A 25,333-nucleotide genomic window follows, 5' to 3' on the forward strand; every position below is an offset into this window, starting at 1 on the left:
CTTCGAGCTGAATATATTTTATTCAATATTCTTTACCCTGCTATTTCCCTTTTCCAGCCTATATCACTGCCCAAAGTTTAGCTTTATTTGTATAAAACCTCAGTGGTTTGTTTATGCAAAAAAGAGAGTTGATTATTTCAGTCTTTCCTGTCATGTACTGTTTGACTTCCTTTAATTTATTTTCTTTCATCTTCTGAAATGTGCCTTGGAAATCAAAGGCAGTTTCCCTGTTTGCATCATGTCACTTTCTAAGACAGCATCTCTTTGCTTCTAAGCGTTAACATTACTGTGTCCAGAGGATTATACCCACCGTCTTCTTCCTGATGAACATTCCAAGAATTCTGTAACTATTCATCTTTAACTGACTCCTCCCCACATATTGTTATGCATTTAGTGTTGGCTTTAGGAAATGTTTCTTTGATCCTCTATCTGTCCTACCTTTCTTCATTTACTTGTTCTAGCTATTCAGTCCTTGGTCTTTTTCACACTGTTCGTTTTCTTTCCTGCCTGTTGGTTTTCTTCCTCAATTAATCTTAAATTATAATGTGGCTAAGTGCAAATAGTTTTCCTCTATGCAGACACCAGTTGTCTAATTTCCTTCAGCCCCAGGAAATTTGGCTACTATCCGCATTTCCTATAGCCTTGTACCCAGTCCTGAAGGGTTCATGCTTCCTTCCCCCTTGCTCTCCTGAGCCATATCAGTTCTTGTCACTTTTATATTTACATTATTTCCAGAATCCATACTCCTTTCCACACTTCTGCAACATCATCAATAGTTTGGTTAGCCTGATTTCTAACTTACAAGAGTTGGTGGATGCTCAGTCCCTGGAAGCATTTGAAGTCAGGTTGAATGGAGCTCTGAGCAACCTGATCTAGCTGAAAATGTCCCTGTTCATTGCAGGTTATTTCCAAGGGCCCTTCTAACCCAAACCATGCTATGATTCTTTTTACCTGCATTTTTTCCCTATCAACACATTTTCTCCTTTTTCCATTTCAGTATATTCAATATCCTCAAATTTATTCTTCCTTTTGATTTCGGCTATTTCATGCCTCCTTTCTGTGATTCTCTTTGAAATGTGGAAATTTCTGTGTTAATTCCCTGGTCTGTGACACCTTTCTGCCTTTTTCTTGTCACCCTCCCCTTTTTTTTATTTAACTCTACCTGCACTTTTCCTTCCTTGTGAGACTTCTGTCTTCCCTCTCCTCAGACAGGTATTTTTTCCTTTCACTAAGATCATGATGTCCTTCTTTAACCTTTGTCTGTCCTGCTTTCTTTACTGCTCTCATTTGTTACACCCAGATGTCTTGTTTCTCATCCCCTGTCTTCATCCATGTTTGAGCTGTAGCCCTGTACTATTCAGCTGTTTTCTTTTGTCTCATTGTGTTCCCAAGAGGAGTAATGTAGTTGTCCTTGTGTCACTCACAATAGCTTTGCATGTGCTTTTTTTGGTATTGTATTATTTTATTCTCTTTAATCATCTATTACCTATCAATTTCTGTTATTCCTATTTTAGAGTGGAAGCTCTGGATACAGTGCTTATATTTTCATATCTGTGCAGGACTCTTTGTCATGCACTCCAGATGGATCTCTTTAAAAACATCAAAGACTATTGAGTCTAGATAATACTTCCACAGTTCTTTACTGCAGATTTTGGGATCCCCTTTTCACTTTATATAAGGAACCATGGAGCTCCAGGGAACAGGGCAACTGAGAGTGTTTGCTTCCAGCATTGATAGATGTAGGAATGTAATCTTCATTGTTTGTGAGCAGAAGCAGAGAAATAGCAAAACAGATTCCCAGTGTGGTTTATTATCATGCTAATGACATGCCTACAGAAATTAACAAAGCTTTTTCTGAAATGCAATTTTTCTTTGATGAAATTAGGCCTTGGCTGAGCAGTACAGTTGGTGTCAGCTTTCTTTTTTTGTTTCAGCACCATGAAGCACTCTGTTTTTTCTTGATTGCACTGATTAAAGTGGAATGCATATTACTTATCAGGGCCAACTATTTATGATCTTAAAATAATGTGACTACACAATCACTTGCAAGTATTAGAAAGGTGGCTTTATGGTAATCATATTCTTTTTTCTGTACCAGTTTCGAAAATTCACTTTTGAGAGAAAAATACATTTCTAAAGGCATTCATCAGCCGTTAAATGAATGGTACTTAGTTTATGAAGAAAAGCACTTGAGACTTAGGAAATACCAGATTTATGTTTGCTTCTTGTATAGTAGTTCTGTCCTCTCTAGGTTTGAGCTGAGGCATGATACAGAAAAAATGTAACATGATAAAAGTAGCTGGAAAATGCATCAAAAAGTACACATGGAGACTGGAAATTGAAATTGTGCAGAAATTATTTCCTTGGTATTTCTGAGCATTGATGCTCCTAAGAACCTCTAAGAAATGTGAAAGTACTTCAGTACAGAGACTTCTGTTTACTTATTTTAAGGGAAGAAGAAAATTCTTTTGTATACAGCTGCAACAAATTGCTTCTTATTCATCACTCAAAGATATGAGTCTTGAATTTTGAACAATATATTGCAGTTCAAATTACAAGCTTTAATGTATTACCAAGTCACATTAAAAGATGATGTCATCTTTCATCACCTTTCCTAGGAAAGTTGTAGGTTTAATGATTTTTTGATCCTGCTCGTTCAGACTTTGCATGGAGCAAACAGCAGTCTCGTGCTCCTCTTCCTTCTGTAACCATTATGTCAGATTTTGAAATTCTTTGTTTAGCCTGGCTGCCAGCTGTGATTGCATTGATGTGAAGAGTGTGCAGATGTGCAGAGCAGCTGGGCAGGCAGGACATGCACACCTCCTGGCTGGCTGGCAGCTCTTCACCAGATTTTGCCCAATAGCCAGGTCAAAGAAAGTAGGAGATGACAGTGTAATGCTGAGCTGCTCTTGACTATGAACAGGGGTGTGTTGGGGAGAAGAAATTGCTCATGGGAGCCTTGGAGGATTGCAGGAACTGCTCCCCTTCACAGAGAGTGTGAAGAGCAAGGGAGAAAGCAGCTGTGTTGCAGTTGGAGACAGAGGCTGAATTCCAAGTGGGCATCACTGCAGTGTGTTACTATAACAAAGCTGGACAGCAGCTACATGTTTTTGTCCACCTGAGCTCAGTGCCCTCTCTTATACATTAGGCAGTCTTAATCCCTAGCTTGGTGATTGGGCCTTTCCCAGGTTTCTGTGAGTTTGTGGTGGAATGAGGTGAGTGTGGTCAAATAGCTGGGGTGCTCCTGGCCCTGCAGTTACAAACCCTCAGAGGCCAAGGAAGCTGCAAATTTAAAAAGTCATTTCTACATTGAGAGATTCAAGTGTCTGGGCACACCATTTTCTTTTCTGAATTATGCTACTAAGTTGACACCAATTTTTTGTCTAAGGTGGGGCAGTCTGAACCCGTTTGTGAGTCTGAGCCCTCATTTTTGATTTTTTTTTTTGGCTACAGTTTTAACTGTGGTTCTGTGAACAAGTAATCATTTCCCTACACAATGTGTCTTGTGATGATGGACATACAGTAACAAAGACCACAGGGAAATTATGACCCTGCATTTTTATATGTATTCACTTCTAACTTAATAAATAGACAAGGGAACCTTAACTTTCCTTCCTCCAGTAGTGCTTCTGCCTCTGATCCTCAAGGGTCTGCAGTCTGCTAGTTGAGAGTTTCTGTCTGAGACTTATTTCTTGTCCTTGACTTTTGGGTCTGATTTTCTAAGACTGCATGAATAGTATGATGGGTAATTTTCAAGAAACAATGTTTTTAAAGAAACAAAGGATACTATGCGTAGGCTATGCAAATAAAAATATGATAAATAGCTGAGTAGCATAAACATGATGTTGGAAAAATAACTTCAGTTTTTCCCCTGTCATAGACTTGCTTGCACTTTTTTACGTGCTTTGAGTACTAGAAAGTTTTGTTGGTTTAGAAATTAGCCATCAGTCTCATGATTTTCTAGTAGTTCCTGACATTTCCCAGCCCAGTACAAAAGCTTGGCTGCTTTCCATCTAATTAAAATGCAAAGTTATTGAAAGGATACTAGCATGTCTGCTGAGATTTATGATAAATCTTAGCAAGCATTTCAGCAAGGGTTTCAGTTTCAGAAAATCTCATCTCATCATAAAAAATAGGGCTGAAAAAGTATTTACTAGATGAAAAGCTGCGTAGTTATTGCACTAGTGCAGGGTTGGCCTTAGGACTTTTTTGCCACTTAATGAAAGTTTGTGGTGAGAAAATATTGACCTTTGATTTTTCTTAATGTTTTGTATTGTAGTTGCTAGCCTTAGTTTTTTAGTCTGTGTTTCATGAAAAAAGATTTTTTCTTATCATAATGCATTTATCCCTCACTTTTTTTTCCCCAGGAAATTAATGTAATCCTAGTGAAGGATAGTTAGGGGATTCATTTTGGAATTTCTGAATGACATTTATGAACTAGCATGGTAAAATCAATTGCTATAGAGGTAAATATAGAGTAATAAATAGTAAATAATTTGATTTCTACAGCACAGATATTTTTACATGTTGCAAGTCAGGAGTTCTAGTTATCTAAGAACATCAGCACCCCTACCTCTTGTAATGTGCCCATCAAACATGAGGCTGTTAGGAACATATTTCAGGAATTATGCATTGGTTTTTAGATCAGATCATCTTTATTATATTCCAGTTTGTTTAAACTAGTAAGGGTAGATACTTGCTGTCATGGTTTGAGGGGAAATTACATTTCAGGTAACCAGTAATGATACCCCAAATATCTGTGCTTTGATTACTTGTGAAATTGAAATTGTATTCCTCCCCCTGAATATTTAGTCGTTTTTTACACTTACTAGTATATCAAGTCAGCCAGCATAGCAACTCAGTAATTTAAGGGGGAAAAGAACAATTCTGCTTGTTTAAGGAATTATTTATTACAGTTTAACACAAAAGTACTCCAAAGTTCCATTATCTTTTCTTTTAATAGGACATTGCTTGTTCTAGTGTCAACTTTATACCTTCTTCCATATGCTGGGCAAATCTCTGTTACACTTTACAAAGGACAATATTTACTAAAATTAAAACTACAGTTTATTAAGTTATAGTTCACAGTGGCACAGATAACGTTAAATTGATTTTTATTCTTCTGTATTTTCTGGGCTTTTATGTGTGGTGATAAGTTTTTAGTAATTGTGGCAACTATTGCTATTGCTTTTTTTTTATGAGTTGGTGCTCTTTAAGCAATTTTATCTATTCCCAGCTGACTACCACAGCAGTGGCCACACTGTTATTAATGGCTGGAAGATCCACAACACGGCAAAGAATAAATGGTTTGTATGCATGGCAAAAACCCCTGAAGAGAAGCAAGAATGGCTAGAAGCTATTTTGAAAGAGCGAGAGAGAAGAAAAGGTAGGTCAATAAACTTCCTTGTGCTGCTCTGCCAGAAAGCCATACTGTATTTTTATGCTGAGGTGTAAAGCAAAACCAGCTGGTAGGCAAACATGTCCTGTCAGGTTCAGCTGAAGATTTATGAATACCAGTCTGGGAAAAATGAATCAAACTTGTACTGGGAAGGGCATAATGTCTTGAATCATATGTGCTGGTAGTAAATGCTGTTTGAGAAATGGGGATATGATTTAATCGCTGATTTTACAGCTTTTCCTCAACCAGTATAAACTGTCATAAATTCATTGAGGCCAGTGTATTATCATGATTTGTGGTATCTGAGGGTCTATCCTAAATGCCTCATGGGATTTGTATGCACTGATTCCCTTTGTGACTGGCCATTGGAGTCACCAAAAGGAGCAGGCTTTTTCTGTTGGATCTTAATGCAGATGATCCAAACTGAAATGGTACACAACACATTCACAACTCCATCTTGGATGTATTGCCTCCTACCCAAGAAAGTAATCACCACTTTCAATCACCTTTGGAAAACTACTGTCTTTCTGAGTAACTGAATTAAGGTGGAAGAATACTTGGATGAAATATAATCCAAGTTCTCAAATGTGACCATGAATAACTTCACATGTTCAAGGTGAACCCAGCACCAAGTAGAAGCAGGGAAAGATGATGCATCATCATTTTCTGGAGCTAATTTCATTTGAAAGCCCAAATATCCTAATTAGTAATGCTATTTGGAGCCTTGATGTTGAAAGAAAATACGACCTTGTATTTAGATCTGTGATTATTTTCCTGATTTGTGTAGATTTTCCATTGCCTGTTGCAGGAACTGTTGGTTTGTGCCTCTGTTGTAGATGGACACTAACAATATTTTCTTTGATCTTTTAAAGTTGAATACTGAATGTTCTAGAATCTCTTGTAGGATCAGGGTTTCAAGTAGGGTGTCTCAGCACTGGCTTATCAGTAGTGTCATCAGGAATTTGTAGCAGAAAAGTTAAAAAGATGCTTTAGAGGTCTAAACAGTCAACACTTTTCAAATATGAGAAATGTTTAAAAAAATGAAAAAGCAGTGTGGTAGACATAGTGCCAAATGCAAAAGCCCCAGGTTTGTCTGCTTCTGTACAGGACCTTGTATGGAACTGACTAAAACATTTTCAGTAAATCTTACTTCTCTTTTAAGTTTCATGTCTCCCTTAGGCTCTTTTGCTTTAGGCAAGAAATACAAAGAGTAAGTAAGTAGTATTTTATATTGAATAATTCTTACTATTTCACACTAATCAACTGAGCAGCTGATAATAGAAATGAGTTGGAGGTAAACTTTGGCAAGCTGGAAGTCTGAGGTAGCCATCCCAAAGCCAATGCATGTCTTAGGATTTTAGCATCCTATGATTTGGGGAAGCTTTCAGGTCCTGATGCTGTCAGTGGGTTTGCCACCAAGGAGAAAACCATGAAACCAGGAGGAGACGAGACATACATAGATTCAGATTGCAACACAGAATTGTCAAAAACCAAATAAGTTGGAAGACTCAGAGATTCAATGGACTGAGAGAAACGAAACCTCTGCTTTTACTTGGAATCCATCTAGCAGAAGCTGAACAAATGCTATGAATTAAGTGATTTAGCAGATTTTTCAGCTTTTGTGATAAAATTATAAACTAGGACCACTTTGTAGACTGCATTTGCTTGCTAGAGGAAATCAAGATGTATTGGAAACTTCTTGCAGAAATTTTCTGTCAATTTGGTGGCTTTCCTGTAAACCCCTGAGGCATTCAGCAAGTTAGAAATTTATTTCAAAGGTGGTCATCTTTAAGATTGGTGATACTGTGATGACCTTACTTGAAATGTCAATACAAATAACAGCATCAACATCCTATAAGCTCCAGAAGTAGTATTAGTTCAGTTTTCTTTTCCCTTTTCCCTGGGACACTCCAAGTTTTATTTGTTTGTGTGACATCACTGCTGTCTGATTCATGGATGATGAGAGACAATCCTTGTTCTGTTCCCAGTACCACTGTTAGCTTCTCATGACAGACACATTTCTTCAGGCTGTATTTTCAGAACCAAAGAAGTACCAGACCCTTACTCTATGAAATATCATAGGATATATTGGGTTGAAGGGGGCTTTAAAGATCTGGTTCCAACTCCCCTGCCAAGCCTGAATGCTTTTCTGGAATAGGGGCGAATTATCTGTGTGAAACCAGCATATGTATACCTGATAACTTGTTACTTCTATTAACTGGAAATTTGAAAAATATTCCTTTCAGTGCAGATCTTTTTATTATCACATGGCAAGTGCAAAACTGAGACTCCTTATTTTACACTTGTGAAGCCGTGACTGCTCCCTTGCAAATGTTCATATACTGGTGTCTGTTATTACTGCAAAATAAGTTATGATGTAGATAGACTAACAAATTAACTTCTCTGTGAGAAAAATATATTTTGGTTAGGCTTTATGAAGATCAGATGTTCGTGGTTTAACTTGATCATGAGAAAATAATGAAAACCAGTTCTTCAGGTTTTTTTGGATGTAAAGTATCAGTATTGCTTTTCCATTTCAGGGAAGATACGGAGATATAATGGCTATATCGCTTCATAAAATGTTAATGCATTTTTGGCAGGTTTAAAATTGGGCATGGAACAGGACACTTGGGTGATGATCTCTGAGCAAGGAGAAAGATTGTACAAAATGATGTGCAAACAAGGGAATCTCATCAAAGACAGGAAGAGGAAATTAACCACTTTCCCCAAATGCTTTCTTGGAAGGTATTATATGCATTTGTTAGCATGAAGTCTTGCCATCTAAACCCCATTTTAAATCTTCTTTGGGATTCTGTAGAAACTGCACTTGATTTGCAATGTCTCTTAGACCTATTTGCCTCACAGAATTTAGCCAGAATGTAAAATGGTCAGTCTGAAATTTCTGAATGTGTTCTCATTTTGCAAAGTAGTTCTCTTGAAGAGACAAGGCTGCAGAGGGCATGATGAAAATATGGAAATGCATCAAGTGAATTAGTTTCTCTCAAAAAATAGTTCCCAAATTATAAAATTCATTTTGTCTCTGGAATGACTAGTTTGGAGTGTAACATTTTATTTATTCCACCTAAGTAATGTCTGTCTCTTAAAACAGTTTCTGTCCTCCTCTTTCTTGAAGGTCAGGAGCAGAGTTAGTAAATAAGGTTTCCATATTTAAATTATCAGGAGGATCTTTATAATGCCTTATTATGCCTAAGGCTTGAGAAGACTGAAAAAGAAATAGATGCCCTTAAAATGTGTCTATGAAAAAAAAAAAATTGTTTGGGAGACAGATTATCACTTATGACACAGCTGAAGAGAAGTGAATTCAAGATTAAGATTAATGATTCCATTATGGTAGAATCATATTTCCTCAGTGAACTTGTTGGATGCAAGTGAAGAACACACTCATGCTGAGGAGCCACTTAAATCTACCATCAAATGGCTTCCTTTCAGTGCTGTCTTTGGAGTGACCTGTTTTGAAGAATGCTTCTGCTGCTCCCAGGGTCACCAGTTAAAACCCATGAATGTGAAGGTTGCCCTACCTCATTGCACTTCTCTTTTGATTTGTAGCAAGCGCATCTTATGTGCCCTAGATCCAATGTCTCTGAACTGCATCAGCTTTGCTTTGGTAGAAGCCAAGCATTTTCTGCACATGAATATGTATACTTGGTATATATGCTCTGGATGTCAATATGTTTGAGACACCTTGGAATTAACAAGCCTACTGTTCTGTCATGCTGTGATTATGTTCTGCCATCGTGGCATACCTGCCCTGGACAGGTGCAGCAGGAATGCCTGGGATTGCCCTGTGTTGGTCTGTCTGATCAAATGCAGCTATGCCAGTTGAGGATATCCCAGAAAACATGAAAAATCTTTACTCTGTGCCAGGTTTACTTCATGCGTGGAAAACTTCTGAGCAGAAAAGACATCTCATGGGAAACTATTCGTGGTTATGTCAAAATAAAAGAAAAGCTGTAAAGAGGGAGTTTTTTAAAGGTGGTACAGCATTTTGAGGATCATTAGGCTAAAGAATCATTTACAAGACTAGTAAGAAACACTAGTGATGGAGAGGGACATGCAGTAGATCTGGTGGTATGAGATGTAAACTTTGTTTTCTGTATCTGTTTTTTCAGTGAATTTGTGTCCTGGCTGTTGGAAATTGGAGAGATACACAAGTCTGAAGAAGGTGTTCATCTTGGCCAAGCTTTACTAGAGAACGGCATTATTCACCATGGTAAATAGAGTTAGTTTTAACTAACTTGTTTTCAAGGTAACTAGAATGGACTTAATTTTGTTTGACTAAAAGATGGTCTTTAACACAAGACAGCTTGTGGAATCTGCATTATATTCTTCCAGGGGCCTCTTGGGGCCATTGTCCATATCCATAGCAGACTTACTGGGAAAGGCTCCACTGATTTAATCAGATTTTCTCTATGCTGTTGGGATCACAACATCAGGAAAAAGGACCTAGAGAAACATTGCTGTTCTTTTCTGAGCAAAAAGAAATTCTGGGGAAGCACAGAGTACGCTGCTTGTAAGGATTCTAACCTTTATTAAGGCCAGGCGTTTTAGGGAAGGTGTTCAACTAAGAATTTTACGTGATGGTGAGTCACAGCTGGCTGTTTTGGTAAATGTGCCTGCTCATCTGTTAGGTGTTACAAGTGGAGCTGATGAATCTGTAACCCAGCAGTTTAATCTTTTGAATTTTAAGGCCTTCTCTTCACTACATTGTGTAGTTACTAAAATTGATATTCTGATGCTGAAATTTGCAGTCAACTCTCTGCATTTAGCTTATTGTGGAGAGAAGTATCACTGACAGGGTTCATTTTTTTAGTCAGAAAGAAGGTTTGATTTCTGAAGGTAATTTGCATTGACAGCATTTTTCTACTACCAGAGTATGCCCTTATCTCTGTTGTTATTACAAGGTAGAGTCTAACAGGACCATATAAGTAAACTGGAGAAACTTCTGGTTTTGAAGCCATGTTTTACAGAATCACATATCATAGGTACAGTCACTCAAAACAAAGCTGTCAAGTTAGTTACCCTGCCATCATAGATACAGGGTGTAAATTTAGATGGAATCTTTGATAATATACATTTTAATACTTCTATACTCCAGCCAGCAGCTAATTAAATACTTAATTTAAATTCTTTGCAATGATTTTAGTGTCCTTGACTGGAAAGAAAGTGGGAGAAACATAGTGCCACTGAGCTGTGTGTGTTTTAAACATATGCAGAGTAGGAGGAAAAATATTAAGGTTATTAATCAGTAGTCATGTAGACGTCATTTCTTTAATGTCAGTCTCCATTATTTTCTTCCACCATCATTCAAATGTCAGATGCTATTATGTTTACTACACACACTGAACTGTTTTCAATGGAATGATTCTGTTGCCAGAGATTCTTCTCCTGATCTTGTAATTTATATCCTAAATACACCCATAGATTTTCTCAATGCAAAGTTAAATGAATATTGTGTAACTTCATGAGATAAAAGGGTAATTATATTAGAGCATAGAAATGTGAGCCAGACATGCTACTTTGAATAGTGAATCCAGCTGTAGTTCACTGAAAATAGCATTCCTAAAATAAAGTTGAATGAACCATCTGTTTTCACAGAGGGAGCAAGGGAGGAAGAACGTTTGGCTGTTATTTACATTGCAAATATTGTAGAGGCCTTTGTTGAGAGCTTGCATATTCAGTAGGCTGGCCATTATTGTCACTGTGCTGGAGTTCATTCTAGCAATGACAGAATCATGTTGTGATGGACATTGTTGTACTTCCTGATGTGTGAACTCTAGCAAGCAGAAAAGTTACAGTTTTTCCTTTTTTTCCCCCTCCACTTTTATATAAGGGGGAAAATCTGTTTGTATGCTGCTATTTTAAATCTACCTTGTGGAATTCTCTGATATCCGAAATGACTGATACCATTCAACGGAGTGAGGTACTTTGTCCTCTTGCTGCAGCTGATTAGAGATGGAAACCTTGTCTCAATGGATTAAGGAGCTTTGTAGTTACAAAAATAAACCGAATATCAGATAGTTTTAAAATGAATAGGTATTTATGTGGCTGTGCAGTTCCTTGGACTGATGTAATGATCTGATTTTAAATTACCTCGGCAAAAAAATTAAAAGACCAGTTTAAACCTTGATCAGTTCCCTTTTCATAATGTGTGCCATATAAATACTATCCCAGCATAAATATGGGTACAGTGTTGGAAATGACACACAAAACAACTTGGCCTTTCTTATTTTAGAGGTAATGCAGCATTTTGTGAGCTTAAGTTTTTGAAACCCAGCTCTGTGGAGCAATTCCCTTAGTTTTTGGCACACTGTGGTCAGTTGGGACTGCAGAGACAGAGTGGTGCTTGTGTTCCTCAGAGGGTGTAGCCTGCTCTGTTGTCATGGGCATGCAGGAAAGGAAAGGTGCTTTGTCATCCTGCTTCCCTCCCAGCCCATCCCTGTAAGACTGAGGAATAATTTGGCTTTAGGCAAAACTGTCTTGATGGTGTTTTTTTATTTTCGGAACTTGCTGGTTATAAAGAACTCTTTTAATTTGTTAATGTATAGGAATGCACTCTTTTTCTTCAACAGTAGGAATATTTTTTTTAATTATAGAGCTAGAAGACGTCTTTTGTGTTTTAGTTAAATGGTCACAATCCATTAAAATTCACATAGATACTTATGTTAGGCATTATATGTGAAAAATTTTGTAGTCTGTATCTCATGTATTTAGAGGCAATGATATGTAAAAGAGCTTAGGAATTATTTTGAATAACCATCAGTTCAAGGCAATTGGGGTAGTGTCCTGGGCTTTACTATGAGTAGATATATCAAATGCAGGTAGAGATGTTATTTTGCTCTTGCTCGTGACACTGGTGAAACCTCTTAATACATGAAGTTCACTTTTTATGTCTGTGTATCAGATGATGTGTGGAAATACTGAGGAGCTTGAAGGAGCATGAAAAATGACACAGACAGAAGGCACCTCACTATGCAAACTTTATGATGCCTAACTAAATTTTGGAAGAGAATTATGTATGATGGCTTAATCACTTGCTATAGGAATGCATGTACAGAATTACCTAACTTTCTCAGGTGTGTTACTCTGATAAAGGAAGACATTACAGCACCCTCCTTTATCAGTTGATGACATGTAAATTGACTTTCAAAATTTAAGCTTACAACTGCAAGTAAAGCTGTAATTAATAAAGCAGTTATCTTAGGATGGTGATAATGCCTAAGCCTGTCCTCAACCATCAAATGGATAAGCTGTTTTTCAGAAAGATTTGCAGCTGTGGAGTTTCCAGGAGAACTTCTGTATCCTATGATATGACTTCTTTTGAGAAAACACTTGAAGTTGTGAGGTTCATTGCTGGAATCTTGTGAAAATCTGGAATTCCACCTGTTAACATCCTTTTTCCCAGGTCCTTGGGGAAATAGATTATCAACATCTTCATAATAATTGCCAGTCTCTTGCACTTAGAATGTTTATGTAGAGGGAGATGTTCCTCTCTCCTTTGTTGCCACTACAAGACTGGTCAAATGTGTTGTGAAGTGTTTGTATATATACTGAATCATCTGAGATTGGCCTCATCAAGAATGAGGACAGAAAATAATGTGGAAGAATAATATGAATAGTTGAAAATAAGTCTTATTTAGCTATTTGCTTGATAAGCTCTGCAAAATTACTGAAGACTGAAAGGATTTGAGTGCCTAATTTTTCATGCTGTCCCCTGACTGTCCTCCTTATTCTTTGCCCTGTGACTTAAAACAGTTTTCTTCTGTACTACTTAAATGTTTTAAGAAATATTGTCACCAGTGGCTTAAAGGAGCTTAGGACAGATGATCTAACTGGGCTTCCCTGCCTCCCTGTTTGAAATAAACCTATTGCTGTGTTCAGGGCTCTTATTAGAAGAAATGATGCTGACCTTCTTCTCTGTCATTGGTTTCTTCAGAAAGTCATCTAACAATGCCCTTTTTTTCCCCTTTCAATTTAGTTACAGATAAGCACCAATTCAAACCTGAACACATGCTGTACAGATTCCGATATGATGATGGAACATACTATCCCAGAAATGAGATGCAGGATGTGATCTCCAAGGTACAGAATAAAATAGTTGCTATTATTAGAAAGAACTAGGAAACTGAGATTCTGCTTGAAAAGTAATGTAAGGTTTGCTGGGATAAACAACATCCCTTCACAGTTACCAATCTATATTTATGTGAATCAAATTCAGTTTTCCATTTCTAAGCTTTTGGTTAATTTTTACACATTTTAAATACAAAATTACAGTTTACTAATATGTAGATATAGTTGCTATTTAGTGGTTTCATGTGCAGGATGCATTGCTTGTGTTTCTGGGTAATCCTGTAGCTGAGCTTCAGTCTATTGTATTTTTCAGTCCCTTCTCATAGATATGAAGATGTATAGGAAACTGCTTTCAGATTTCTCTAAAATCTGAGTGTCCTTTATTAGTGTCCTTACTAGGCAGTAAATCTATAGTCCCATAGATGTTTAGACATAATAGGTTATACTACCCATCTGTGTTACTGACAACAATGAAAAGATTGATCAAAGTTTCCTTTAAACTCATTAATATTCAAATTTGTCATGATTTGGAGTCAGTAGAAAATGTCTGCATTTTGGTATTACACTGCAGTATAATTTAATGTTTGCTGCAGTATAATTTAATTTTTGCTCCACTTGTTAATATAAAGTGCATCTAGAGGAATCTACAATACTGAGCTCCTAGGCAGAGCAAAGTAGGATGGAATCTAATTTGACACAACTTTTAGTCATTATACTTGCATGTTGTAAACATAATTGCTTTTTGATAGTTTCCTAAGTAATACTAATGTGTTTTTATTTTTAAAATACAATTTTCTGATGGTAGTTTCTTAAACTACTGCAGATGTATAATTTATTTGCTTTTAATATAAAACATTTTTAATCTTTAAATCTTCTTGCATTTTTTAAATTTATTAGTTATAATTCTAATTTGTAAGCAAAGTATTGATGCATATAATGAAATGCAGTGGTATTTACTTTAATTACAGAGTTGTGTGTAGAATAAAGACCACTGTTTGGGACAACCTTAATGCATGGAAATGTTGATTTATTTTTTGCGTGCTTTTCTTTCTAAGTATTTCAAACCTTCAGAATTTTTTAATCCTACCTTAAAGCTAATCTGTTTTGCACGTGTCTCAGTAAGCTTAAGTTAGATAGGAAATGGTTTTCTTCTCATAATTTATTCATCAGTATTGTTATCGGGAAACATTGTTTTGGCACATGAAAATACATAGAAATTTGAACAGATCTTTTTACTATGTAAATGAAATGCATTGACAGCATTCAGGCTTCCTTACTATGTCCCTGCCTCTTGTCTTTGACGTGAGTGTGTGGTTAACTCACCACCTGTTTCTCTTTAACAGGGTGTACGACTGTACTGTCGCCTTCACAGTCTCTTTACCCCAGTAATTAGGTGAGTCCAATTGGGAAATCCTGAGGGAGTCATTTGGAAGAAGTACATGATCTGAAGATACAGGAACCTAACCCATCCTTTCAAGATTGGTCTTTTGAGAGTAATCAGATAAGATTGAAATGCTGTCAAGACAAAAAGCATAACTGAACCACCAAATGGCTGCCAACTTTGCTCAATATAACTTTTTTAATGGACTTCTAGAGCTTCCTAGGTCCTGATGGATATGCTTACTGTATATATTAGTGCACTCCTTTACTAATACACCATTACCTCATTTGAATGGTCCCAGAACAATACACCTGCCTTCATACTCCAGTGACAATATCACCCAAATAAGTTGTGATCAGCCTCCTCCTTTCTGCCTACAAGAGATTTAATTTGTTATTTTTTTCCTCCAGAGAAAACTTCTCAACCATTATTAAGTGCTCAATTCATGCTTGCACTAACTTGCTTATAAATGACAAGTATTTTTCTCTTTCTTCTGAGCTTTTGTTTGATTTTGATAAATTGTTTTGTGCTATTTTGAACAGGGATAAAGACTATCACTTGAGAACCTACAAATCTGTGGTTATGGCTAACAAATTCATAGATTGGTTGATTGCCCAGGCAAGTAGACACCTTTGGATTTATGTATGTTTTCATTTAAATTCTGACTTGAAAGCTAGTGATATATCAAGAACAACATACAAACACTTTGTGTAGTGTAATCCTCTTAAACCAGTAAAGTAACAGAAATCAACTGTCATCAGCTATGCTTTTCATCCCTATAGTTCTTATCTTCCTGATCTGAAATTGAATTGAAATGTTTTGATGACACTTGGCTTTGTGATTCAGCATATAATACTGTCCATGGCTTAAAATGAAATGAAATGAGAAACTCTAAATTACTAACTAGATGAGAAAAAGTCAGTACCAATTTGCTGCCATCAATTCTGTTTCGTTTTAAATGAATGAGAAAAAACAACATGATATCCTGTTCACTCTGTCAACATGCACTAGTTCCATAATAGTTGAAAACTTTGATGCTTATAGGTTCTGTTATGTTCAATTTTTATGGAGAATGCAGCCTTACTGAAGTATTTTCCTATTTATTTGTAATTATAGAGTGTTATAGCATATAAAGGTCCCTTCCAACCCAAACTGCTGTCTGGTTCTATGATAAACATGTAGATACTGTTTTATACGTATATATATGCTAGAAATATATACATAAAGGTGGTGGTGGCAAATGTAATCTACAGTAATTGCCATCCCTGTGGGATGATACCATTTTGCACAGTTTCCATTTTACTAATATTTTAAAATACATTTAATAAACGTACTGTGTTTAACAGGGGGATTGCCGGACAAGGGAGGAAGCTATGATATTTGGTGTAGCTCTTTGTGATAATGGGTTTATGCACCATGGTAAGTAAATGCATTCTGTACAAGCTATGCTTACTTTCTGTTTAATGTTATATGCACAGTTGGAAGCAAATGCAGGGGCTGATAAAGATATTACAGAACAGATGGAAAGTTCTTCTGTTGTATCACTAAAGAGATTGATGCTGCAGTCTGCAAGGAAAAAAATAGCTATTGTATACTCTGAAAATTATATCCAATTTTATAGCACGTGCTGAGGAATTAATCTGCTAAAGGATTTAGTGGGGGCAGTTTTATTAGTCACTTTGCAAGAAATGTCTTAAGAAAGTAATGCATGTTGGCACTGATGAGACAATAAAAAATAACATAAGAAAGAAATGTGAGATTTTGGGGGGAATTAATAAGGTATGAAGGAGAATGACTTCAAAAAAGTGGTGACAGTGGGAGAAAGTGGATTGGAGAAAAACGAGAAAATCATAAGGATAGCAAGGAACAAAGAAGGGAGAGGAAACCAGAGATATGTGCAGCACCAAAATTAAGGTGAACAATACCTTCAGAGGGAAGATTTCTATTTAATACCATCAGAGGGAAGATTTCAGTGAAAGGATTGAAGTAGTAGGTCATTTACTGAAATGAAAAGAGGGAGAAATACTTTTTATCAGTTTGTTTAGACAAGGTGTTGAGAAGATACTCTCCAGTATTGTTCATTCTTTTTCCTTCGACTTTTGAACACACAAACTGCATCCATGGGCTGTTCTGCTTGCTTCCACATCCCCAGAAAACCTGTTTCTAATTCTAAATCCAGCATGCTTCACTGTCTGGAGAATGCCAGAACTTGGTGGTGAGCATCTTCAGCAGCTGTCCAGCAGAACTTTTCAAAATCATGTTTTAAAATCCCTTTTAGGAAGAAACCTTGTGCTTATTATTTTCACTAAAACTATTTCAGGCTAATACATCTTTCTCAGCTTGGTGGAATCCAGGTGTTGTAGTTGAAAAAATGAGCTTAGTGATACTTATCTCTCTGTAATGAATCCAAGTGACAATTGTTGTCTATGTTAAAAGATTTCCCTCAATTCACACACACAAACAATAGTTTGCTAGCATTCAATAGGTGTATGCATGTTCAGTATTTAATGGTTCATGAAAGACATGATATTCAAAAGTTCAGAAGAAAATAAAGATTAATATGTCTGGGTTTCTGTCTTACAGTGTTAGAGAAAAGTGAATTTAAAGATGAACCACTGCTGTTCCGTTTTTATGCGGATGAAGAAATGGAAGGATCAAATATGAAGCACAGACTCATGAAACATGATCTGAAAGTAGTGGAAAATGTCATAGCCAAGTCATTACTGGTGAGTGAAACACCATCACTGTGTGCTTTGATGAATAAAAAAATTGGTCGTAATGACAAAATATTAGGACAGTTTATTGTTATTTAATAAAGACATACTTCAGTTTTTATTAATGCCTTTCTGAACAATATTTAAAAAAAATATTTTACAGATTAAATCTAATGAAGGAACCTATGGTTTTGGTTTAGAAGATAAAAATAAGGTGCCAATTATTAAAGTGGTGGAGAAAGGATCAAATGCTGAGGTATGGAATATTATAAATTATCTCCCCAGTTTTATTTACTTGATCACAGATGTATGTTTTGTACATCATGTAGGAAAGTCTAGAGTAGTAGAAGGTGACAGTGAACACATACCGAAAAAGCTGTGCCTATCAATGTTTTTCCCTTTTTTTTTTTTGCTTTGTTTTATTTTGCTTTGTTGTTTTTGGTTGGTTGGTTGATTTGTTTTCTTTTTAAAATATTGTTTTGACATTTATTTTCTGCTCAGCTAAATTGTCATATTGAGTGATGATATAAAAGTTGTAATTTTATTTTTATTTTAATTTTATAATATTCCAGTGATGACATTAATCATAATTAAAATAAACATTATTGGCAGAATATGGAATGGGTATAGAGCTAGTCTGTGAGTTGCAGTTGATATATTTTGTTGTAAAGCATGTACCAAGCTTTAGATAAAATCTGGAATTTGAGACTCTGAATGAATAAATTACAGCCTTCCTGTTTGGTAGCATTGCTTTAGATTCTCTTTGGGTTAATTAAGATTCTGCTGAGCAGCATGGGAGTCTCTGTAAATGTAAAGATAAAGTATGATGCTCTTTCATGAGAAGAAAACTTGGACTTAGATTTCTAGGCTTTCTAAATCTCATGGTGGAGAAGAAATTTAAATTATAAATAGACACAGGAAATGAATAATATAATTCAGCCACAGAGCTAAATGAGGTAATTTCTGTCAGTGAGGTTCTGCCGTATTCTCAGATGGAACTAGGGCTTTGCCCATCCCCTGAGCCACTCTTTGTACTCCTGTAGTTCTACTGTAATGGTGCTTTTCTTGTTAGACCAGAGTTTAAAAACTCTTTGTTTTGGAACTTAGCAAATATTCACTTACTAAAATATTAATTGGGTCTTTCTTTTTGAAAAGAAGTTTTAGTTCCTTTGGAAAATGGTCGATAAAAAATTAAGCACTGTCATAAAATAAATGGCTCAATCAAAGCTATTGTGTTAATTACTAAAAAGTGAACTGATATTGTAATACTGTCACAAAATCTTGATTAATACGAGGTCTTGCATTTAGCTCTCTTCAGGATGAGTGCTTACCCTTCATATCAAGTTAACCAGTTTTAGAAACATTTTGTGGTGTAAGTCTCCTGTGCATGGTGTGTGAAGGAATCATAAAGAATGGAAATAAAATGGGAATGACATTTTTTCTGTTGGGGTTGCACGCCAGCAAAAGAAAACATATTGTTAGTGGTTACAAAAAGCAAACATGTACACAACTGTTGTTATTTTCTAGATGGCAGGCTTGGAAGTTGGGAAGAAAATCTTTGCCATTAACGGTGACCTGGTTTTTCTGCGACCCTTCAGTGAAGTGGATTGCTTCCTGAAAGCCTGTTTAAACAGCAGAAAGCCCCTGAGGGTTCTTGTGAGCACCAAACCTCGAGAGTGAGTTATCATTCCTTTGGGAAATTTTACAAACAACAATTGAAGGGAATTTTCAGACCAGTGGAACTTCAGAGAGCACTACTGTAAAGGGTTTATAGATGCTGTATCTTATCTGACTTTGCAAAGTCAAGCAATTTGATTTGCCTTGATTTTGTTTTATCCTGTTTGTGAGTCAGCAAAAGAATCACGTGAGTACTTTAGGTCTGCCACTGTAAATACATGCAGGTACTGCAAGTTTAAATGAAATTTCATTGACTATATGGTCAGTTTTGATCACTTATCTCTCCCTGTGTGTATTAAACAAATTCCTGTGTCTGGGGATTAGTTGCTGGTTTGTCATTGTCAGACTCTGTGGTCTCATGGGCCCCTTCAACTTGTATGCTGGTTATGTAAACAGCAGGAGGAAATAAACAGCTCCTCATCTTTATCAAACACATGCATTTCTGTGCAGACTTTCCCATTCCTACCTAAACACAAGATTTGTTATGTAAAAGAAATACAAAGTGAAGCCTAATAGGTGGGTTCAGTAAATATGTAAATGAGCATAAGTGTATTAGTAAAGTTAATGCAGTTTTTGCTAGGTTATACATAACAAAGAAGAAGGAGACTAAGAAAAACTTGTCAGAAGTAATTTTTTATTCAAAATTTACAGAATAAAGAGGTACAATTCTCTGTTACCATACAGCATAGAGAGTGCCTTGCTCAGGAATGGCTCTGGTTAAGTGGCAGATTGAAGATCTGTTTCTCCTCTTGATAAGCAAAATTGTCTTGAGAAGTAAAATGGCACCCAGAACAGGAAAAAGAGCTAAGAAAAATAAATAAGGCATAATGACAATGATGCTTATCTGGACTGATACTACAACACCTGTTCCCACCCCCAAACAAACAAAAATAACAATTAATAAATCCCCAGACCACAGGATTGTAGAAAGGCTGAGATATGATGCCTTTTATGCTTTCTTTAATGCAGATCTTGGTTTAATTTCTGACTCAACTTGTGGGTGAATTTCAAGATTGAGAGAGATGGTCTAGTGAATGTAGAGTTCACAGAAGTCAAATTTGTTTCTCATGTTCCCTCCTTTTTGTCAGCAGCTGCTGCTAGCACAGCAGAGTTCACAGAAGACAATTTTCTCCTGAATTCTTAGCCTAAACTGCCAGTGTTGGTCTTTCATAGTTATTTGCATGTTCTCAAAGCAGTTTCAGAATGCAATCAAATAGATGGTATCAATAGTTAATATATGAGGACATTTTAAAAAAACATATAGACTTCAATGAAGTTTGGATCTCACCTCTGATGATAATCATCTCCAACTGCCAAACATTATGTATACCAGGGAAAAAAAGTGCAAAAAATGATGCAATTCTCTTATTCAACACTGCCTGTAAATCAAGTTTGCTACAGTCCAAATGTATTTTAAAATCACTTTTCAGCATCAATTTGAATTTATTTGCTTTTGCAATGGGAAATGGAGCTTGGGGCAAAGATCTCTGAAATAATAACAGAGCTGGCTCTAGATGGAAAGGCTGCAAAGTTAAATCAGTGCGCTGTTATGCATGACCTAACTAGCTCTGATAAGGGCTAATGCAGCTGTGTTGCTTTTTGTAGACTCTGAGCTGATATCATGAGGGTATGCTAGCTTACTTTTCGTGAGCTCAGGGCTTAATTTGAAGGAGTAGATGTGAGTTTTGATTGTCAGAATCGTGGTTTTGTTGGTTAGGTTTGTAGGTGAGTTTGTTACTCTTGTTCTTAGACCAAGCCGGAGCGCAGCACAATGTGCTTACAAGTCATACAAACAGCAGCGGGTGCTTCTTACTTTAGAGAACTCAGTAGCTAATTTCTGTAGCTGCTCAGAAAAACTGCAATGAAATATTATTTCAAGAAAACTCAGCAAGGAGGGGCACGAGCTGCTGGGAGTGCCTGGTGCCTCTTTGTGAGGCTGGGGACTACAAGAGTTATTTTGCAGAAGCGTGCTGTGTTTGAGGAGCTGTGTTGCAGGTGGAGCTGCAGGAAGAAGTGAACAGGCTGTGCAGTGTTTGAGTGAATGAGCAAAAGAGAGAGAGCAATTATTTTCAGCAATGCTACAGTCTCAGACTCCCAGGAGTCTTGAACCTCCATTGTGGTGACAAAGCAGACAGACTCAGAGCCCTGCAGGGTAATTAGCCAAAGGACTGTTAGCCAGGGTCTGATAAAGATGAAGGCTGGAGGCACATCACAGCATGTGAAGGTCCCTCTTTCTCTGAATTTGGCAAGTAGGACTGGTACCTTTTACAACAGGTGTGGGGCTCTGGACCTAGAAGGCCAAACAACAGATCAGATGGGTCAAGATCCTTGTGGGATGGTGTGGCCTCCTGAAATGACACCACCTGCACCCTGCATTGAGACCTCCTCTGTTGAGAGGAAAAGAAGGGTAGTTGTGATGGGAGACTCCCTTCCAAGGGGAGTGGAGGGTCCAATGTACAGACCTGACCCAACTCACAGGAAAGTCTGCTGTCTCCCAGGGGCTCAGATAAGGGATATTACTGGAAAACAATCCAGTCTAGTAAGGCCGTCTGATTACTCTCTGCTAATGATTGTTCAAACTGGCAGCAATGAAATACAACAGGGAAGTCTGAAGGCAGTCAAAAAAGACTACAGTGCCCTGGGATGATTGGTAGAGGGATCTGGAGCACGGTAGTTGATTTTGTTGATTTCTCCAGTAACAAGGAATAATATCCATAGGATTAGGCATTATGTCAATACATGGCTCCAAAGTTGGTGTCAGCAGAAATGTTTTGGGTTTGTTGACCACAGGATAATCTACTCAACACCTTGTTGACTAAGACCTGATGGGATTCATTATTTCAGAGTGAAAATGTCTTTGCAGTTTTTGGGGTCAATCAGTCACTTTTTAAACATCACCTCCTAAGGGCACAGGAGTAAGCAATTCCCAAACTGAGAAGTCAGGCAGATGAGGTAGAAGAGTGGCTTGGTTGAACAGGAATATTCTCTGGAAATAAAGCTAAAAAGGAGAGTGTATTCCCAATGGAAGCAAGGCCAAGTGACATGGGAAGAATGCAGAGATGCTGCTCACCACCGCTGGAAGAAAATCCATGTGGCCAAAGTTCAACTGGAGTTGAAGCTGGCCAGAAATGTGGGGGACAATAAGGAGTCTTTCAAGTATATTAATGGCAATAATGTGAAAATAACATAGACCTCTTACAGGATGGTCACCTCACAGATGGGGACAGGGACAATGCAGAGGTGTTTGATTTATTCATCACCTCCATCTTTGACATGGGTAGTGGTCCAAAGGGGGTCTCAGTGCCCTGAGCTGGAGGTCTATGACTGTGAGAATGATCAACTCTCAGCCAGCCCTGAAATAGTGTGAGATCTGGTGCTTCAGTTGGAACTGTACAAATCTGTGGGGCCTGATGAGGGTTGTCCAAGAATCCTCAAAGGACTAGCTGATGTCGTTGTAAAGCCTCTCTTGATGATTTTTGAGTTGTCTTGGGAATCTGAAGAGGTGCCAGCAGACTGGAAGCTGGCAAACATTCCAGTTTTCAAGAAGGGCAGGAAAGAGGACCTGAGAAACTACAGGCCTGTCAGTCTCACTTCTGTGCCTGGCAGAATGATGGAGAAGATTATTCTGGGAGGTATTGAAAAACAGCTGAGAGACAACACAGGCATTGGTCACAGCCAGCACGGCTTCATGAGAGGAAAGTCCTGCTTATCAAACAAAATTTCCTTTTATGACAGGATACCTCACTGCATTCTGCTACTTCCTTGGGAGCAGAAAAGGAGGGGTAGACACTGACCTTTTCTCTGTGGTGGCCAGTGACAGGACTCGAGGGAAAGGCCTACAATTCTGTTGGGGAGGTTTAGGTTGGATAGTATAAAAAAGCTCTTCACCCAGAGGGTGGTTGGGCACTGGAGCAGGCTCCCCAGAGAACTGGTCACAGCATCAGGCTGACAGAGCTCAAGAGGTGTTTTGTTTGGACAGTGCTCTCGCTGTGCACATGCTGTGACTCTTGGTGTGTCTGTGCAAGGCCAGGGGTTGGACTTGGATGATCCTTGTGAGTCCCTTCCAACTCAGCACATTGTGTGATTCTGTTAAAATGTAGTGTGGATCTGAGTTCTGCAGTCTTCTGCAGCTTCTCTGATCAGACCTGTGCTCTCTGGTCCCCAGGCTCTGTCCTCTTGGCTGGGAGAGACTGCCTGCCTTCCCAGGGCTTTCAGTGTTGCTGTGCTATGGCAACTTACAGGGAGGAATTTTAAAGCTAAGGTGGTGTTTTGATTATAATGAGCATATTGAATTTCCCTGTGAAATAGATTGTTTGTGCTGTCTCAGCTTGCTCTTATTTCTGAGGTTGGTGGTGCACAGTCTTTCGAATATGAATGCTGCAAAATCTGAAAACTGATTTGAATAAAAGTGTGGAGTTTTCCACCCTTGTAACCCACATGCTGTGGAATAACAAAATGCAACTTTTTGCTACATCCATGTTAAATCTTTGTTTGTATCAGGACAGTGAAGATTCCTGACTCTGCAGATGGACTGGGATTCCAAATCCGGGGTTTTGGCCCATCTGTTGTCCATGCTGTTGGGAGAGGTAAGCCATAAGAACTGTCAATGGTACTGCTAAATGTACATTTTGTGTCTAAATGACTTGGTTGAGATAAGTCAAAATTAGGTCCAGTAATCCATCTTAGATTTTTTTTTTTTCCCCATAGTAGCAAACAATACTAAATAAACTTAAATGTAATTTTCTTGTGTACTTAAACTCTGTAAGCTTGGATACATCTTCCAACTCTTTTTAAGAAATGTAGCTATACCAATGTAGGAAAGTTAAAGCTGAGCATTCTTTGCAGATTAAGGAGTACCTGAAGGATGCAGTACAACTGCATTTTGGGAACCTGTGTGTTAATTTGTCAGGTGGCTGTGTGGTTCTTCAATGTTCTGAAAACATTTTACTAAGAAATGTGCTTTTTACAAATCTTTTCAAGCATGTTAGTGGCTTTGTCTTAGTAATTGCAGATGGTTCACGTAAATATTGTTTTGGGATGTGATTTTTCAGACGCTTGCTGTCCTAACTCAATGTTTTTAAGCAGTGCTCTTGTGCTAAAAGAAGTTGAAGCATTATTTCTTGCTGTCTCATGTTGCTTATGGTGGAGCAAACTCTGTGTTTTCAGTAATTGTGGGACAGTTGTGTCTCCTTCCCCCTCCTGCTTTCATAACTGCGGCATGAAAAGTGAACTGATCTGCAAAACAGCCAGATTTGAACAGAGTTTGATGACATTTTTTCTAGGCTGAGGTGCCAGAAATTAGATTTTCAAAAGAAAGACTAATAAACTACAGACTTAGTAGCTGATGTGTTAATTATTTGTGCACCTGGATCTCAATTCAACTGCCTATCATTATTCATTAAGCTCATACTTTATTCCGATTAGCCTCAACAATATGCAAGTGCTTGTTTGTGTGATTTGCTAAACCTGGAAGATTTTCAGCATGTGCTTAAATACTTTGCTGAATTGGGACCTTGGGGTTTTCTGAAGAGAGATTTGGGTTTTGTTTATTTGGGGTTTTTTTTGAGAGACATTAAATAAGATCTATTTATATGTTTATTTTTAAGTCCTTTTGGGGGGAGCGGAGATTGCACTAGCTGGTGGTAGTGTGATTTCCAATGACTTTCTTCTGTATAAGTTTTTAAATGCAGCTTTAATCTATTAGTGATAATTCCAAAAATGAGGGAAGCTCATGTATATTCTGCAAGTTATTTCCTTGTCAGATATGCTCAACTGGCAAGTCATGCAGTTGTGACAAGCTTTCTATTTGTCAGCCCTGCAAATTCAGTCCAGGCTTTTCTTTCACAGCCCCTAGCTTCTGCAACCCAGTCTGGCAGTCTCTAGGCAGTAGATTTTTACTTCCTTGGCACCTCTGTGGCAGTATCAAGAGACATTTGGAGGCGAATGTTCAGGTAGCTGGAACTAAGGTCATATCCCAGCAGGCTGTCTTTCAGGAGTGAGTTTGAATTGCACTGGAAAGACCTGGAGAAAACTGCTCTTTATGTAGTGCCTATTCAGTCACTAGATTTTCCCAAC

The 25,333-nt window shown here is 37.6% G+C and overlaps 1 protein-coding gene across 2 annotated transcripts in view; it reads left to right on the forward strand.

Moving 5' to 3' along the window:
- PREX2 (phosphatidylinositol-3,4,5-trisphosphate dependent Rac exchange factor 2) overlaps positions 1-25,333 on the forward strand; it is a 170,199-nt gene that overhangs the window by 62,065 nt on the left and 82,801 nt on the right. For both annotated transcript variants that reach the window (XM_059861805.1, XM_059861795.1), the window contains 11 exons: positions 5,237-5,386; positions 7,999-8,143; positions 9,529-9,629; positions 13,395-13,498; positions 14,830-14,879; positions 15,410-15,485; positions 16,214-16,286; positions 17,451-17,593; positions 17,745-17,837; positions 19,109-19,257; positions 23,759-23,844. In XM_059861805.1, coding sequence (XP_059717788.1) covers positions 5,237-5,386; positions 7,999-8,143; positions 9,529-9,629; positions 13,395-13,498; positions 14,830-14,879; positions 15,410-15,485; positions 16,214-16,286; positions 17,451-17,593; positions 17,745-17,837; positions 19,109-19,257; positions 23,759-23,844 — 1,170 coding nt within the window. The remainder of the gene's footprint in view (positions 1-5,236; positions 5,387-7,998; positions 8,144-9,528; positions 9,630-13,394; positions 13,499-14,829; positions 14,880-15,409; positions 15,486-16,213; positions 16,287-17,450; positions 17,594-17,744; positions 17,838-19,108; positions 19,258-23,758; positions 23,845-25,333) is intronic.

The sequence above is a fragment of the Haemorhous mexicanus genome, chromosome 1 (assembly GCF_027477595.1).
Source record: "Haemorhous mexicanus isolate bHaeMex1 chromosome 1, bHaeMex1.pri, whole genome shotgun sequence".
NCBI classification, from domain to species: domain Eukaryota; kingdom Metazoa; phylum Chordata; class Aves; order Passeriformes; family Fringillidae; genus Haemorhous; species Haemorhous mexicanus.